The 16,575-nt window shown below is 40.5% G+C and overlaps 1 protein-coding gene across 1 annotated transcript; it reads left to right on the top strand.

The window, feature by feature from the left end:
- Positions 1 to 15,201: 15,201 nt before the first annotated feature.
- On the top strand, positions 15,202 to 16,206 carry LOC105272277 (uncharacterized). Its single transcript, XM_011314333.1, has one exon. The coding sequence runs from the start codon at positions 15,202 to 15,204 to the stop codon at positions 16,204 to 16,206; it is 1,005 nt and encodes a 334-aa protein (XP_011312635.1).
- The last annotated feature ends 369 nt before the right edge of the window (positions 16,207 to 16,575 follow it).

The raw sequence follows: 16,575 nt of genomic DNA, 5'->3' as shown, positions 1-16,575 counted from the left end.
GTCACGTAGACCTATCGATAATTTGTACTGCTGAAATCTTAAGTCATTGGATTTTATTTGGATTGCTTTCTTAATATTTTGTGAATGCTTTTACTTCACTGATTTTTAACAGTCGAATCTTGTGACCCAGATATCCGCGACATTTTATTACCTGTGACTTTTTCATCTTTACTTATTTATTCATGTCACTTATGAAAAATTGGTTCAAGAAAAACCTCTTAATTTAGGTAACTCTACGATAATGGCGTTTTGGGAATCAAATGAAAATTATTGTTAGTAACGCGTAATCGTTATAGAAGAGATTTTATTAATTGTTGTTTTTTTTATCGTTTTACGTCCTTTTCGGGCAGATGAAAATTGATCTTCCTGACAATTAGTAAATTTATTAATTTTTCTAAATATCCTGGTTGAATCCCCTTTCAACTTCTGTTAATATTTAAATCTGGAGGTAACGAGCTGGTGGAGCTATCGAACGTGGAAGCAGAGTGAATTTGACGTGAAAACCGTGTCGCTACGCAGGGATGCACTGCTAAATTTGATGGGGAGACCGTGTTGCTAGGCCGGGATGTACTTGTGAAGCACTGGAACGTAACTGAACCGAGGTTTTTAAACGATCGAGTTTTCAAGTGAGATCGACTCTCTGATCACTGTTGGCCCGAGCTTTTATAAGCTAGGTTCTAGTCATCTGCATGCCGTGTGGGGCTTTCCATCGTTAAACTTGCTTTGATCGTGTTGGTTCGTGTTGATATCCTCTGAGCTTAGTAAGCGAGATTTTTGTCCTTGGTAGCTCCCCATCTTTATAGTCGGTTTCTACACTTCTTCTGGGAATCCACCAATATGTAGTTGGTCAGTGGTTATCAGAATATGAAGAGATTTCTTTCATGAGTAACGGTCCCTTCGTTTCAAAATTATTTCGTGCCTTTTTATTGACCTCAATAAAAATGGCAAAAGATCTCTTTTCTTGCGGTGAAGATGCGCAAAAGTTCGGATTTATCCGGTCGGTACGTTTTCATACCTCTTCCTGGACTAGCAGTTCGTATTCTCCTTCCAAGTCGTAGATTTGTCCGATCGGCCTACGTAGTGTACGTGCACTGAGATCACCATGGAATTCATTGATGATTCATTGATTCATGGATGATGTTCGAGAGCAGTATGTGAAAACGATATCTGGTCTTTTTTTATGATATCTGGCAATGAGTGTCGAGCGGAGCACGTCGATTTACTGTTTCCTTCTTCCCTTTTCTGGAGAATTGCGTGGCATATTCAGTCATTAAGCAATACTCCTCTTTGTTATTTATTATTTTTTGTAAAATGACAATATTTTTTGATTTACCTTTTTGGAGAAATGCATGGCCTATCTATTCATTTTTGGGACCCGCGATCCGCGACGACTCCGGAGAGAAGATTGAGCAAAGCCCTCTTTAGATACCTGAGCGTGTGGTGCTTCAGGGTGATTTTGTAAGAGTGTATGAGTGAAATTTATTATTTTTTGTAAAATTACAAAATTCTTTGATTTGCCTTTTTGGAGAAATGCGTGGCCTATCTATTCATTTTTGGGACCCATGATCCGCGACACTTCCGGAAAGAAGATTGTGCAACGCCCTCTTTGCATACCTGAGCGTGTGGTGCTTCAAGGTGATTTTGTAAGAGTGTATGAGTAAAATTTAGAGATCGGTGAAGGTGTGGGATAGAGGTATACATATTTTGTAAATGTAAGATAGCCCTCTTTTCATCACTTACAGAATACGTGGGAATTCTTATGTAATATAGTCTGATCCATTTAAAACGTTTTACATTGCGTCTTAGAGTACATACAGATGTTTTTAGCATATGCTTCTATTGTCATGGTTATTGTTATGGTTATTGGCATGTATTTCCTTCATTCTTTTGGTATATATATATAAATACCAGGATATGCCTTTGAGTGGTAATAGAATAGGACTTTCCGACTAAGACCTTCGGTCATCCATACGTTCTGTAACGAGGCAGAATTTTGCACCCACCCCCCATGCCCCCTAATTAATACTTATTATTTTTCCTAGCCTAAGTTAGGTTTAAGTTACTCTTTTTTGCCACCGTTGGACAACCCATTCCCGAGATACTCCTTCCCCCTACCTCATTTCCCCTCGCCGCGGTACTCACATCAACCGTGGAAAAGGACTACAACGATGAAGAAGAAAACCCCCCACCCCCCGTTGCCCTTCGCCGCCGCACTCATCGCAGACTGGCGAAAAGGAGAAAACCCCCCACGAAGAGACTGGACACCACGTGACCTGGAAAAGAACGAGACATCCCTCAACTGACCCTCAAAGAATAATTAAGAAGAAAAAGACACTCAATGACAAGTGCCCCTGATTAACCCAGATTATGACCGATAATCGGGGAAGAAGGTGTGAAGATAACTGGCAGTCATCACTTGTGAGACAGCTGCCCCGTGACCAGTAGTGTTTTTGGAGAAGAGATTGTTCGGAGGAGAATTTCATTGTGTTGGAGATTTTGACTAGTGTGGAGATCCAGGAGTGGAGAAGTATGGAGAAGGAAGGAAAGAGGAAAAATGCAGACGCGAAGAGTTGAGGGTTATTGGTCCAGTATTGGCCGCCAACATTGTGAGTACCCTGACATTTATCCCCTGCCCCAACGAATTTACCATTTTTATAATCATTTCCCCCCAACGGTGAGCCTCTAAACAATCACTCTATCCATTATTTTATTTGCTGTAATAATTATTCTCCGCCCACCCCCTCCCACGTAGTTTGTAAGAATTTAGAAAATCGGTCCCCTAACTTGTCCCCCTTTGCACCATTAACTTCACCCCCCTTATTTTTTTATGTTATACTATTTCGCGTAGCCGCAAGTGAGTTGGCCTTACCGCCCCACCCTCGAGTTAATTAGTCAAAAGGCCTGGATTCATTGTTGTATTAACATCTGTGTATTATGGACACTTGAATATATTAAAAATCAATCTACCTAAATCCCCCTTAAATTATTTAGATTACTGGATTTTGCCCCTAATTTGATTTTCCCGGATATATCGTGCATTCTCCGAGAATTAATATATTTTATATTCCCGGCCAAGGTCACAGTATACATATTTAATATCATTGTCCCTTTGACGCCTACTCACGCCTGTTCTTAGCTATGGATTTTAATTTGTACCGCATATCCGACAGGACATAGTAACAAGAATGTACATGAATAATGATAATGATAATAGGGGATAAGGAAAACTCCTCATAGAAACTCATATAAACCCACATTGCATGCATATCCTATCAAGTCTAAAAACATATAATGTATTTTTTTTTCCTTTTCCTTTTTTTACTTAGTGTCATTGGTAACAGTAATGTTTGTGGAGGTTGCCTAATTAGGAAGTTTAGGAAAATAATAAGATGCACTGGGTATATGGCGATAACTATTGTCAGGTGTATTTGGTTAGTCCCACGATAACGCCATTGTATCACAGAGAGAGAGTACAGAGAGCAATGATAATTATACTACGGTATAACTTACAAACGAGACACGAGATGTCTCGTCAGTCAATAATTTCATACTAAATATTACACTCCTCCGGACATAATTCTTCAATATTCTCAAAATTTAATACCCATAAAATGTTCACAAAAATACCCACACACATTCATATCCATTAATCGCAAAGTAACAACCCTTACAAATTAAGTCGTTTTACTGGTTTTCTAATTCGAGCAGAGCGTCTCAGCTCTACTGTGGGTGGGGTGGCCGGATGAGCTTGGCTCGTCCAATATGAGTCAGCTGACAGTGGAGCGGGTCGATCTGATATAGGTGATACTAGCTTAGAAAAGTTTCCTTGAGACTCCTCAGGTTTTTCCGAAATATTGGAGTCCCTAGATGTGCCTTCGGTGCTAGTCCCTGTGGGCCTCTCGGTTCAACACGAGTTTCCCATGAAGAGAGATCTAGTGCGATGGAATCCGCTTCGATCGTCGATTCCGGGGTTTCAAATAACAAACTAGATTTAAGCTGATCTATATGACGTTTCCATAGACGATTGTCAAATGTTTCCACAACGTAGGTTACTGGAGACAATTGATCCATCATTCTAGTTTGATTCCATTTGTTTTTCATAATATCTTTTTCCATAACTATGCGGCGTGTACTTGCTGACTGTATTGTCGTTTAAGTACATGACCTCGAAGATTGGGTCTAACCAGATCAATTGATGTTTTTATCGGTCTTCTAAACTGCAGTTCTGATGGTGAACATCCAGTAGTGCAATGTGGAGTAGATCTATAACTCAGAAGGAATTGATCCAGAGCATCCTCCCTACTTCCATAAGTAATAACTTCAATTTAATCTTGAATGTCTTTACCGCATTTTCGACTGCTCCATTTGAGGCAGGGTGATAAGGAGCTGTTTTAACTTGAAGAATCCTCCTGTCATCCAAGAACTTTTCAAATTCCTCTGAAATCAGGCTGGGGCTATTATCACTCACGATAATCTCTGGAAAGCCCCACGAACAGAAATACTCCTTGAGAACCATCATCGTACTTTTCGATGTAATATCCTTCATGTCTTTCACCTCGAGCCATTTGGAGAAAGCGTCAATTATGACCATATACATTTTCCCATCGATGGGGCCGAAAAAATCTATATGAAGTCGTTGATTGGGGCCTTCAGGCCACTTCCAATTCTGCAACTTAGTCCTGGGTGGACTTGAGTGGAGTGGAGTTGAGTTTTCCAAACAAAGGATGCGTGATTTTGAAATCCTCTCGATGTCCGAGTCGATGCCAGGCCACCAGATATAGGAGCGAGCAATGGCCTTCATCCGAACATTTCCCAGATGACTCGAATGAAGTTCCCTCAGCAACATTTCACGAAGTGAGCTAGGAATAACAACGCGATGCCCCCACATCAGACATCCACTCTCCACCGTCAGCTCACGATATCTATTTTTAAAACAATCAAAACTACTATCAATCTTATCAGTCCACCCATTCATTACCTGAAAATCGTGGATAAGATCACATCTTTCCTCGTCTCCTCACGAATTAACTCGCAGTCAATAGTTCTAATTTCAGAATCTACATAGTCTAAATATGTAAATTCCTTCATTTCTGCTCCCTCTTCCGGTAATTTAGGCGAACGAGAGAAAAAATTAGCAATAACATTACTAGTACCCTTAATATGCACAAGATCATAATCATATCCAGATAAAAACACGCCGCATCTTTGCAATCTACTCGCAGCAAATACGGGAAGTCCTTTCCTAGAACAAAGAATAAATTGTAACGGTTTATGATGCGATTCTAAAAGAAATTCCCTACCATACAAATATTGGTTAAATGTTTTAACAGCAAACACAATAGCCAAGGCTTCCCTGTCTAATTGCGAGTAGTTGCGTTCGGCTTTGGTCACAGCTAAAGAATTAACAGCAATTCGTTTACCTATATTATCTGGAAAAATATGCGATATAACGGCTCCCACACCAATTAGAGAAGAATCGCAAGTTACGTTCACGGGTAACCTAGGGTTGTCATGTATTCTAATATGGCTTGATATCAATTTCTTTTTAATTTCAATAAACGCATCATTCTGATGCCTAGACCACCTCGATTCTACATCTTCTCTCAACAATAAGTACATTGGGGCTACAATTCCAGCATAATTCTTAACGAATTTGGAATAATAGTTTGTCATGCCAAGAAATGATTTTAATTCCTTGATTTTCTTCGGTGGTGGGACCTTATTAATAGCTTCAACTTTTTCTTTAATTACACCAATACCATTTTCATTAATTCTAAAACCCAAAAATTCAATCTCCTTTTTAAAAAGTTGTCATTTTTCCATTTTAGCAGTTAAACCATCATCTTTTAACTGATTTAAAGTCTTAATTAATCTCTCTCCATTAATCTCTCATCATGTTCTTATTTGCTACAACCTGCAACAACAATATCGTCGAAAAATACAACAACTCCGGGGATATCAGCTAAAACTGACTCCATCAACCTCTGGAAAAGGCTAGGGTTTGAAGCAATCCCAAAGCAACACCGATTGTACACAAATAATCCTTTATGTATCGAAATCGTAGTTAAACATTTCGACTTATCATCTAATTCCACTTGTGAGTAAGCATGAGAGAGATCGATTTTACTAACAACTTTCCCCTTCAATTTCACTAGCAGATCTTGAATTCGTGGTATTGGGTGCTTATCAATTGTCAAAAATTTATATACCGTAATTTTGTAATGTTCACAAATTCTGACAGAACCATTATTCTATATCACTGGCATGATAGGTGTGCCCCAATCACTACTTTTCACTGGTTCAATAATTTTTTATTTTAACAATCTATCAATTTCTGTTTCAATTTTACCCATAAAACCATAAGGCAATGATCTCGGGTTGCAAAAAACGGGAGTGGCATTTTGTTTTAGTGACAAAATAAATTTTCCCTTATTGTACAATCCTAATCTATCAGTTAATACATCAGGAAATTCATTCTTCAATTGTACTAGATCATAATCTTTAATTGTATTGACTGTTTCACCCATATTACTTTGCTCACATTCATGCAACGAAATTCTCAATTTTTTAATCCACTCTCTCCCACAATTGGTGGAGCACTACCAGGCATTACAAAAATTTCCAATTTTTGTGCAATGTCTTTATACCTGACCCCTACATCCAACACATCTAGTGGAATAATCGGAGCCCCAGAATATGATTTGAATTTCCTGGTAGTGGATCGCATTTTAAGATTAGAAAAAACGTTACTTATACCCAATTCTTTCTCCAAAATTGCGGTAATCGGTGAACCCGTGTCAATTTCAAAATTCACTCTGCCATTTTCTACATCAATCTTAATACATAATGAACTAGACTCATCAGTTCGGTATAAATGACAATTTTCCTCATCTAAGCTGAAAAATTGATCAAAATTATCATTAATTTGGACAATCTCATCTAAATAATTGTGTTTTCCATTAGACTTATGATTTGACTGACTGACCGTATTCTTATGACTCTTCCTACCAATAAACATTCTACTTTTCTGTGAGTCATTCTTTATACCTGCATCCTTCTTCCTTTGAGCTAATCTACAGGCTGCTACAATATGTCCTTTGTTTTTACAATAATTGCAAATTAAATTTCTAAATTTGCAGTGGAATCTATCATGGCCCTTCATACCACAGCAAAGACACACATCAAGCTTCTCTGATCGAGTATTCACATCATTCCTCCTAACAAAATTGACGGATGAGCTTTCGAACCTCGACTCCATTTCCCCAGTATCACGAACAGCTTCTTCCTCACTTAGCGCCACTTCAACAGTTCTTTCGTATGTGAGGTTTCTCTCACTCAGAACCTTCTTTTTGATGGCTTTACTCCTCATCCCGCAAACAAAACGATCCCTTAAGGTATCATTAATGTTATTACCAAACTCACAAAAAGTTGATAACCTCTTGAGTATAGCCAAATAATCACTAATAGATTGATCCTCGGCTTGATTATAACCATTGAATTTGAAAGGTTCGGTAATAATACTGGGTTTAGGTTTTAAGTGATCAGTCATTATTTCAACTAATTCACTATAGGGTTTGTCTTTCGGAGCAGTAGGCGCACATAAACTTTTAACAAGTGCATACCCCTTCTTACAAAACAGGTTAAGAGAAAGTTCTTTACGTCGACTCTCCGGAATCAAATTTCCAGACATGCATAACTCAAAACGCTCCAACCATTGACTCCAGTCCTCAGAAGAATCGTACCCTTCAATTGGCCCAACACACGACGTAACAAACTGATTGGTCTGGGGAGCTCCTGAATGACCAGCCGCCATAACGGGTTGAGCTTCGTCAATAGCTCGTTGCAACTCAGTTATTCTTTCTTCTTGTAATTTGAATTTCGTGCTGACAGCCGCTTTGGTTTGCTCATATTTAGATTTTAATGTTTCAAATAAAATTTTACTTTCAGCTAACGGATTTTGCAGCTCATTAATCTGGCTGTCCATGATTTTGCCTCACACTAGCACGCGGTCACACGCTTTAACTGTCCACATTAATTTTATAACAAAAATATAGTATAAACGTCCGAAATATTCACCAACTCGTAGCCACTGTAATGTCTGTGGAGGTTTCCTAATTAGGAGATTTAGGAAAATAATGAGATGCATTGGATATATGGCGATAACTATTGTCAGGTGTATTTGGTCAGTCACACGATAACGCCATTGTATCACAGAGAGAGAGTACCGAGAGCAATGATAATCATACTACGCTATAAATCACAAATGGGACACGAGATGTCTCGTCCGTCAATAATTTCATACAAAATATTACAGTAACTATCATTGTTTGTCATACATATATGAAGGCCAAATTTTGATCGATGCTCATACGCTCGCCGTTCCTTCAATTGCTCCCGTAGTAACTTTAGGGGAAGGTGAAGGGCACGTATCCTGCTCGATTTTTGATTTTACTTCCTCGGAAAGGGAATTCATACCATGATCCCTTTCCGAGGAAAGGGATCATGGTATGAATTTCATTATTGTGTAGGTGGGTTGGCTGGAGAAAATGGGTCTGTGGTACAGCGGTTACGGTAGGGTTCTGAAGTGTCTAGTTCTGCGGTTGCGGAGGTGAGATGACCATCTATAGAGTCGATGTTTTGTTGTTCAAGTGACGAAAACCTAAGGCTTATGAGACGATCGGGTTCAACGAAGGCAACCTCATACTACTACTGGCTATGGATGGTAAGGGGAGAGGTGGGAGTAGCGCCTAATGGGAGGCTGGGGGGTTTAGTTCTCTGCAAGGTAGGAGTACTTTGGTTTCTTGTAGACTTTCTAAGTATGGTTATTTCCTGAGTTTTTAGAAAAAGATCGATTAGTATCAGGCAGAAATTCAAGATTCGCAGAGACTTCCAAAGAAAATGAGTGTTTTCGAGGATTAGTTGGGGATTCGAGTGATGGTGATCCTGTGTTATGTTATGTTCAATCATGATAAGAGAGATAGTTATGATACCCTACAGATGATCCAAAAGTTAATAAATCAGAGTAGTTCTTAATTTGGGGATATAACTTGGTTAAATTCAACTAATTCTTTGTCATATAATCAGTTCTACCCGTTCGGCGTGGAACAGAGGTTGGGCTGAATAGGTCCAAATCAGGAGGGGTCAGTCTGCAGCGCTTGTCAATGCTGAGCTTGCGACTTCCTTTAAGTGATAGTTTGACAGGAAGGTGTTGAGAACTGGTTAGCTGCGCGGCGATGCTTTTCTTCACACTATATAACGACCTACATCGGACTTCAAGGGGTATGCAACGATTTTCCTGGGCTCCCGTGATTTTTATGTTGCAAAATGATAGAATCTGGCGGAGGACACCATGGTAAAAGGATAGTTCACAAGAGGAGTGGGCTGTAGTGGCATAAAAATTATTGAGCGGTTTACAGATCGAATATTCGTTGATATTCTTACAGAAGTTCTGGAAAAATTCGCGAGAGAGTAGGGAGGACGTCTGACCATCATTCGTAATTTATAAATAGTCGGTAGTGGGTACTATATGCAAAATTTAGTATCATTTCATTAAATTTTTGGAGAGCCGGATGTGCATGTATCATATACTTGTCCAGCTTCTCGGTTTCTCATAGGCACGGTGATTATAATACCTAGCTGCCTTTTTCTCATCGTCATCGTGATATCAGCTAATTTGGGGAGTTCTACTATTCCTAATCCGTACCGTGGTTTGTGGAGGCCGACTATTGTCGCTGTAGTTATAGTTGTTTAAAACTCTTCTCAAACGTCCCATCCAAAAGGTGAGTGGATGGATTTGCCGTAATTCGATATTTCATAGAATGTCCAGCACAGCAACAATCAAGAATTTGCACGATAGTGAGATGGATTTGAAGAAATCTGTGGCATTGTTAGGGAGTTATGTCCGGCTATTGTGAGTGCCTTCTAAAAATTCGGCTGCAAAAGTATTTAAAATTGCGTATTTGCTTTCTAGGTCTTTCAGCAAGTTTTCTAGTTGTGGTGCCATGTATGTAGTCTCATAATTCATTCTGTCTGTGACCGCGGGTCATGCGGGGTGTACAGCGTTGTCGCGAGTTATAGGTTGGCGAGTACCGTGGGGAGGTCTGAATTGAATGTTTGGTTGTCAACGGTCTTATCTACGTCTAATGGTCTCACTGAGTCTAATAGGGTTCTCCATTTGATGTTGACTCTCTCGTCGCTCAATAACCAGTCGTTTAGTCTGTCCGGCAGAGATTTGCATTCCGGAGACCGACATCATTCTAGAATTTTTCCAAGTATGGGAACCACAGGTTCTGTATAGACATAAAGATTTTGTAAAGAGAAACCTGTTATAATATTCCAATTATCAACAAATGAAAATATGGTCTTGGTGCCTTCGAAGAAACAGTCCTCATGGTTTTAGAATTTCATCCAATTGATACAATATTGGCTGGGGTATTCCCAAGTGTCACCTCGCAATGAACATCGGTCGGTGTATATTCATTATGTGGGACCTTGTGTCTGTAAAAAAAAAGTTTTACTAACGGATACGATAGTTGAATTAAAGGGTTCATTTGGGTCCTCTGATTCTTGAGGAAGAGCATATTGTACTTAAACAATCATAATAATAAAAGTTGAAGAGAAAAAAAAGGGGGGGGTGTAGGTAAATGAGGTAAGTAGGGGATTCAAGTGTATACATTTTGGTCTCCAATCATTCATGCACTGAAACTGGCATACGTGATTACATCGTAATACAAATAATCCCTTAAATCGAAATATTGGACTTGTATATAAAGAGTCGGTTATTTAATGGTGACGTGTGTGCGTAATATTGGTAATCATTAAGCATATATCATTAAGGATTTTTGTTCCACAATTAAAGCGGTGGTCTTCTTGTTTGTTGACGGATGTGTGTTTAGGAAGGGGTGGACATCGGCTTGAGCGTAATCCGTAGAAGCTCGGGTTTGGTGGTGTTTGGACTGTGGGCGTCGTGCTAGCCGTAGCTTCTGGGTCGGTAATGGCAGAGTATTTTTTTTCCAAGTTGAGTGCCATTTCGAAGATTTCAGCTTCAGATTCATTCTCATGGGGAATGTGGGATGAGGGTTACCTTTCTGAAATTCCTGGCTCACAGGAAGTAGTTCAAGTGGTGGTGCCTTAGTTTGGGCCCACATATTTGCTATGCAAGTGATACAACTGCATCCGATGTTGAGGTGACCAACAGATCTGACCCTGCATCTGTGGCATTGTGGTGTTCCTAATTTCCAAGACGGTAAAACGAAATTCGTGTCATTCTGCTGGATTTGGGACAAATTCGTGAGGAGCACACAAGGCGCAAATAAGAGATTCTTGAGAGATGTATCCCATCATGATGCACCAATTGCCCTTATCTAACTGGTTACAGATTCGTTCAACTTCTTCAACATTTTGTGCCGCCTCCATGACCCGTATGAGGTAGTTGAGAGGAGATTCTTGTGTAATACCCTGATAGCGCATCGTTCAATCTATAAGTATGGTTACCTGGATATCATCTTTTTTTCTTTTTTTATCGGTTTTTGTATTTTGGTATGAGAGGTGTGCGTCGTATGTATGTGTTTATTTATTGTCGTATGTTGCGTTTGTCCATCCGCGGACGGTGTGAATTTAGAATACACCCAGTGGGATTTGGGGTTTTGAGGTTTCGGGTGTGAATTTAGGATATAAGGGCCGGATTTCAGGCATTTCTGGTCGCGGAGCTTTAGGTTTGTTTTCCTCCAATTTTCCGATATCTTGTTCTTTGTTTAATGTTTCTTCTGGTTTTCTTGAAACTCTTTTTGTGAAGTGAAGTAGGAAGGTCGTTATAGTATCCCATGGGGCGGGGATGAGCCTTATTCCACAGCCGAATGCTCCATGCAAAGCATATCCATGAACAAATGTATCAATAATAAATTTGAGTACTTTCAGGATCAATCCAATGATTCCGGCGCTAAATGTCCCAAAACAGGTGATCCAGCTCCATAACTTGGTAGTAGCGCAGTCTACAATTTTGTCTGTAGAGCTTTCGTCGAGACGATTGGTGAAGCAGTAACGCAGGTTGCTTGAAATTATCTCGCCCATCGTCCCTCGAGTCATTGAGTTAAGAATTGCAGTGGATTCCTCGGGGCATATCAGGTGATGTTGTAATCTCTTCAAGTCATCTGTTGAGTATATTCCACTGGTAGCGAGGTTGGCAAAAGTTTCATATTTCCCATTGGTCTTAGCTTGGGGTTCTAATTCGCTACGCTGTACTGCGGGGCTGGGTTCAAAGTTTAACTTTATCCATGTTCCATCAATGTTATACATTAGCACAATAAAGGCATTGCAACTTACTCTTGGGCTGATTTTTTGCAGGCTATGTGTCTGTGGAGTGACGAACATTGTCTCGTTGTTGACTATGACTGGTAAGTGAGTGTAGCAGGTCGACAATCTAGCAAGTGCCGCAGGTATGGACGATGTGGATAACTTCACCTGCTCTGGTGGCCATATACGGTGGCCGGGTTCCTTCATAATTTTTCAAGAGAATTCCCGAGGCTTACTGTAGGCAATAAGTAGTGAGTTTCTAATTAATTGTCTTTCTACTTTGCATTTTTGCATTAGGACGTCCACGTATAAATTTCTCCGTTGTTGACCTAAATGTTCATCCCCGTAAATGAATTTGCTGTTAACATATCGCATAAGGTCGGGATTGGTAGTAGATATTGGTGTTCTTCTAGAATTTATTTCTTATCTTTATATCTTTTGAATCAAAGATCTTGAGTGATAAAAAGTGAGAGGATAAAAATTTTTCCACGGGTAGCTTCTACGCCTTTCTTGGAGAATCCCAAGACCATGTGATTTTTCATAACAGAATATACTTCCTCCATTCCTTCCCTGGATGTGGTATTGTTGTAGCTGCGTTTGACGGGTCGTTCATGAAGTTCGTCGTATCCAATAAAATCGCAATTGTCTCTAGGTATGGGATTCCAGAATGCGTTGGCTTCTTTGCAGTCTAAACTAAAACTAAAAGAAAATTAAGATCACAAGTAGTTTCACCTTGAACATAGGTAATGGATTTCCCTAAGTTTCCCGACAAGATTACGAAGTTGGCTTGGCGTGTTCGTGTGAAAAAAAAAACAAAAGATTTTACCACGAATATCTGCGTGGGTAATGATAGGGCTAAAAAATATATACATTTTGAGGATACTCGCCCTTCTTGTTTATGACAAATATATTTTTTATTTCTTTATGAGGAATTATTTATTTATTGAAAATTTTTGGTGGGTGGCGGATGTTTTATAGGTGATCAAGTGTCCACAAGGCAGCAAGACCGGTTCCAATGGATTGCTCAAGCAGACCGTGTAGAAGGGTGGTGGGTGTGGTCGTTCTTGTTGTTTTTTTTTTGGGGTCCTCGTACTATGGCTGGTTTGGGGGGTTAGAAGGCTTCGATGTGCGTTGCACAGAGCCGTCTCAGGGACCAAACTGGGGTGGAGGGTATCTATTCTTGCATCCTCTTCTTCCTTGTCTATGTTGCGGAAAAGGTGAACCCGTCAGGTGAGTTGACGGTAACTAATCCCGACAGGTAGTGTCCGAAGGAGAAAGGATCTTATAAATCTCACTTAGTGGGCCTACTTTGAGTACCGAAGTACACAATGGTTATAATATGGGAAATTAGCACACTAAGAGAAAGATACCCTTAAGTTTCCCTTCAAATAGATTTTAAATTTATTACACTTTACTTGGGAGACAGAAAAGTCCAAGATAAAAACCAGGGATAGAGATGGGAAAGTGTAGGAGAGAATAGTGTGAATGTTGTTGGTTTGTTTTTTCGACTTACGGTTGTAGAAATAAACGACAGGAGGGAAGCGGCGATCTCTTGGTGTTTCCTCTTCGCAGTGGATTTCGAAGAACTTCAAAAGTATGCTAAATCCTCTCATACGGATGGAGTTGAAAATGCTCAAACACGCTTCTTTAGCGCTGGTGATGGTGATGTGATGACTCAGAAGGTGTTGGCGGTGTTGATAGGCCTGGATTATCCACTCAGGTAAAACTTGGTTGTTCTCTAGCTTTATGTTGCTAGGCGTAGAAACATCTCAGAGCTGCACACTCGGGGTATACTCAGTTGTACGCTGAGTAATTTATCCGGTCGGTGCTGGGTTGGAGAAATATCATCGGCTGAACGCTTGGGATCAACTCAGTTGTACACTGATAGATTCACCAGATCGGTGTTGGCTTGATGAGAAGATTCCCTGAGCTGTATACTCAGGATGAGCTCAGTTGTACGCTGAGCGATTTACCAGGTCGGTACTGACTTGAAGAAATGCAGTCGATCTGACACAGTGCAGAAAATCGAGTTGTGTACTCGAACTAGTGGCGATGAGAGTGAGCGGTGCTGCAGAGCTGCTTCCCAACAGACGGATCGTGAAGGGTCAGCTTTGCTAATAAGCAAGACCCCTCGTTGATAACCAAGAGTCGAAATTTTACTTTGGACCCCTTGGTTGTCATTAAAGTTGCGCACTCAATCTGGGGTTGCAAGGAGAGTCGAGTGGTACGCTCGGACTATGCCCAGTGGTGACGTCACAGGGGGGTCCTGCAGAGTTGCTCCCTTGTAGACAGGTCTTGAAGAGTAAACTGGATGACGAGCAGGATACCACTGGAAGATTTCGATTTGAAAATTGAATTGAAATTGACTTTATTTGGCGAACAACCGCCCTTTCGATACTTTTCAAGCCTGACTCCCCTACGACCGTTGGTATTTTGATATTTCGTCATCCAACGTTTTTTGAGGCATGGTGGGAGGCATCTTTGTGGCTACTCCGTCACGTAGCTCTGATCATAACCTCGAGACCTACAATACCGATGGAGCCACATCGGGGCAGAACACTGCCAAACCCATGGAACATCTACCACAGCGCAAACGAGGAAGAAAGCAGAAGTTAGCTCCTCAGAACTGCATCGACGCACTACAGCTGTAGCTTCCTTATCCACGACATTTGATAAAGAGAATTTTAATAGTTGTTAACTATTTTGAGTATTATTTTGTTATAACAATAAGTATTGTTAGCCAGAATTAATCCATCTTTAAATATATATTGTGGGAGAAAAGTATAACCCACTACATTGGTGACCCCGACGTGATGCAGGTGGATTTAAAAAGGTAACTCCAAAGTCACCACGTTGCTCCAAAACGAACGACGGCAAATCTGACTCCTTCAATCGACGCAAGCCGTTAAGATGACGATTAAACATTCTCCAACACGTTCGGGAAATAATGACGCAGACCTTGGAAGTCAGGAAGCTCGTTTACAGCAACAGCAACTAGTAATTGATGAAGTCCAACAACGTCTCCAACATCTCCAAACAGAAGGCACGTGTTTGATCCCAGGTACACACTCCCAGCCAGGTATTTTACCATTTCAGACACAGGGTAACACAGTACCTACCGAGACTCTGGCCACCATCAACCAAATTAAATTACCAGGATTCTGGAAAACCAACCCAGATCTATGGTTTATTCATGCCGAAGCTCATTTTTGCACGAAGAAAATCACAGTCGATAGTACCAAATATTTCCACGTGGTTTCTGCTTTGGACGCCGACTGCCTCAGACAGGTATCGGATATTATCAGACACCCTCCCGAAGCAGATAAGTACAAAAATATCAGAGATAAACTTATTGAAAGATTTACTGATTTCAAAGAAAAACAATTACATAAGCTTCTCACAGGATTGGAGCTCGGCACCAGGAAGCCCTCTGAACTCCTCAGAGAGATGAAAAATCTCTCTGCTGGTTGTCTCACGGATGAAATGATACGTACACTCTGGTTGAACCATCTCCCAATCACATTACGCAGCATTCTATCCACAACAGATGAGCTCGATGTAGATAAAATGGCCACGTTAGCAGACAATGTTAACGACGTAACTTCTGGACACACAGTTATCGCTACACACACTCGCAATACCACCTCCAGTTCTACTGTGGAAGAACAAGTACAAAAGTTGAACGAAAGATTCGAGACACTGGTTCGAGGGTTCAGTGAGCTGACAGCCAGAATCAACAGCATAAGTCCTACACATCATCGCTTACGGTCCAGGTCGAAAACAATTAATGTCAATTCTGCGAACAACTCCAATCGTTTGGGAGTATGCTTGTACCACCGGAAATTCGGCGAGAAGGCGAATCGATGCATCGAACCCTGCTCAGCCAGTGCGAGGACTAAACAGACGGGAAACTAATGAAGCTGTCGTCCATAAATTCCGTTGACGACAGCATCAACCAAAACATTCCTACACAGAAGAGATTGCACATGATGGACACATTCACTGGACAGAATTTTTTAATTGTCTCTGGATCAATTGTCTCAGTGCTTCCTGTGAATTATTTCGCCGCCAACCCTAAACGCGATGTATTTAATCTCTATGCTGCTAATTCCTCGGTAATCCATACATACGGAAACAAAGTACTCAGGTTGGACTTCAATTTGAGGAGAAAACTTACGTGGACGTTCCTCCTTGCTGACGTAGAATCAGCAATTGTAGGAGCGGATTTTCTGTCCGACTATTCATGGTTGACTGACTTACATAATCAACAGGTCATTGACTCCA

This window comes from Fopius arisanus, unplaced genomic scaffold (genome assembly GCF_000806365.1).
Source record: "Fopius arisanus strain USDA-PBARC FA_bdor unplaced genomic scaffold, ASM80636v1 scaffold00154, whole genome shotgun sequence".
NCBI classification, from domain to species: domain Eukaryota; kingdom Metazoa; phylum Arthropoda; class Insecta; order Hymenoptera; family Braconidae; genus Fopius; species Fopius arisanus.
This window is presented reverse-complemented; position numbering and strand designations above follow the sequence as displayed.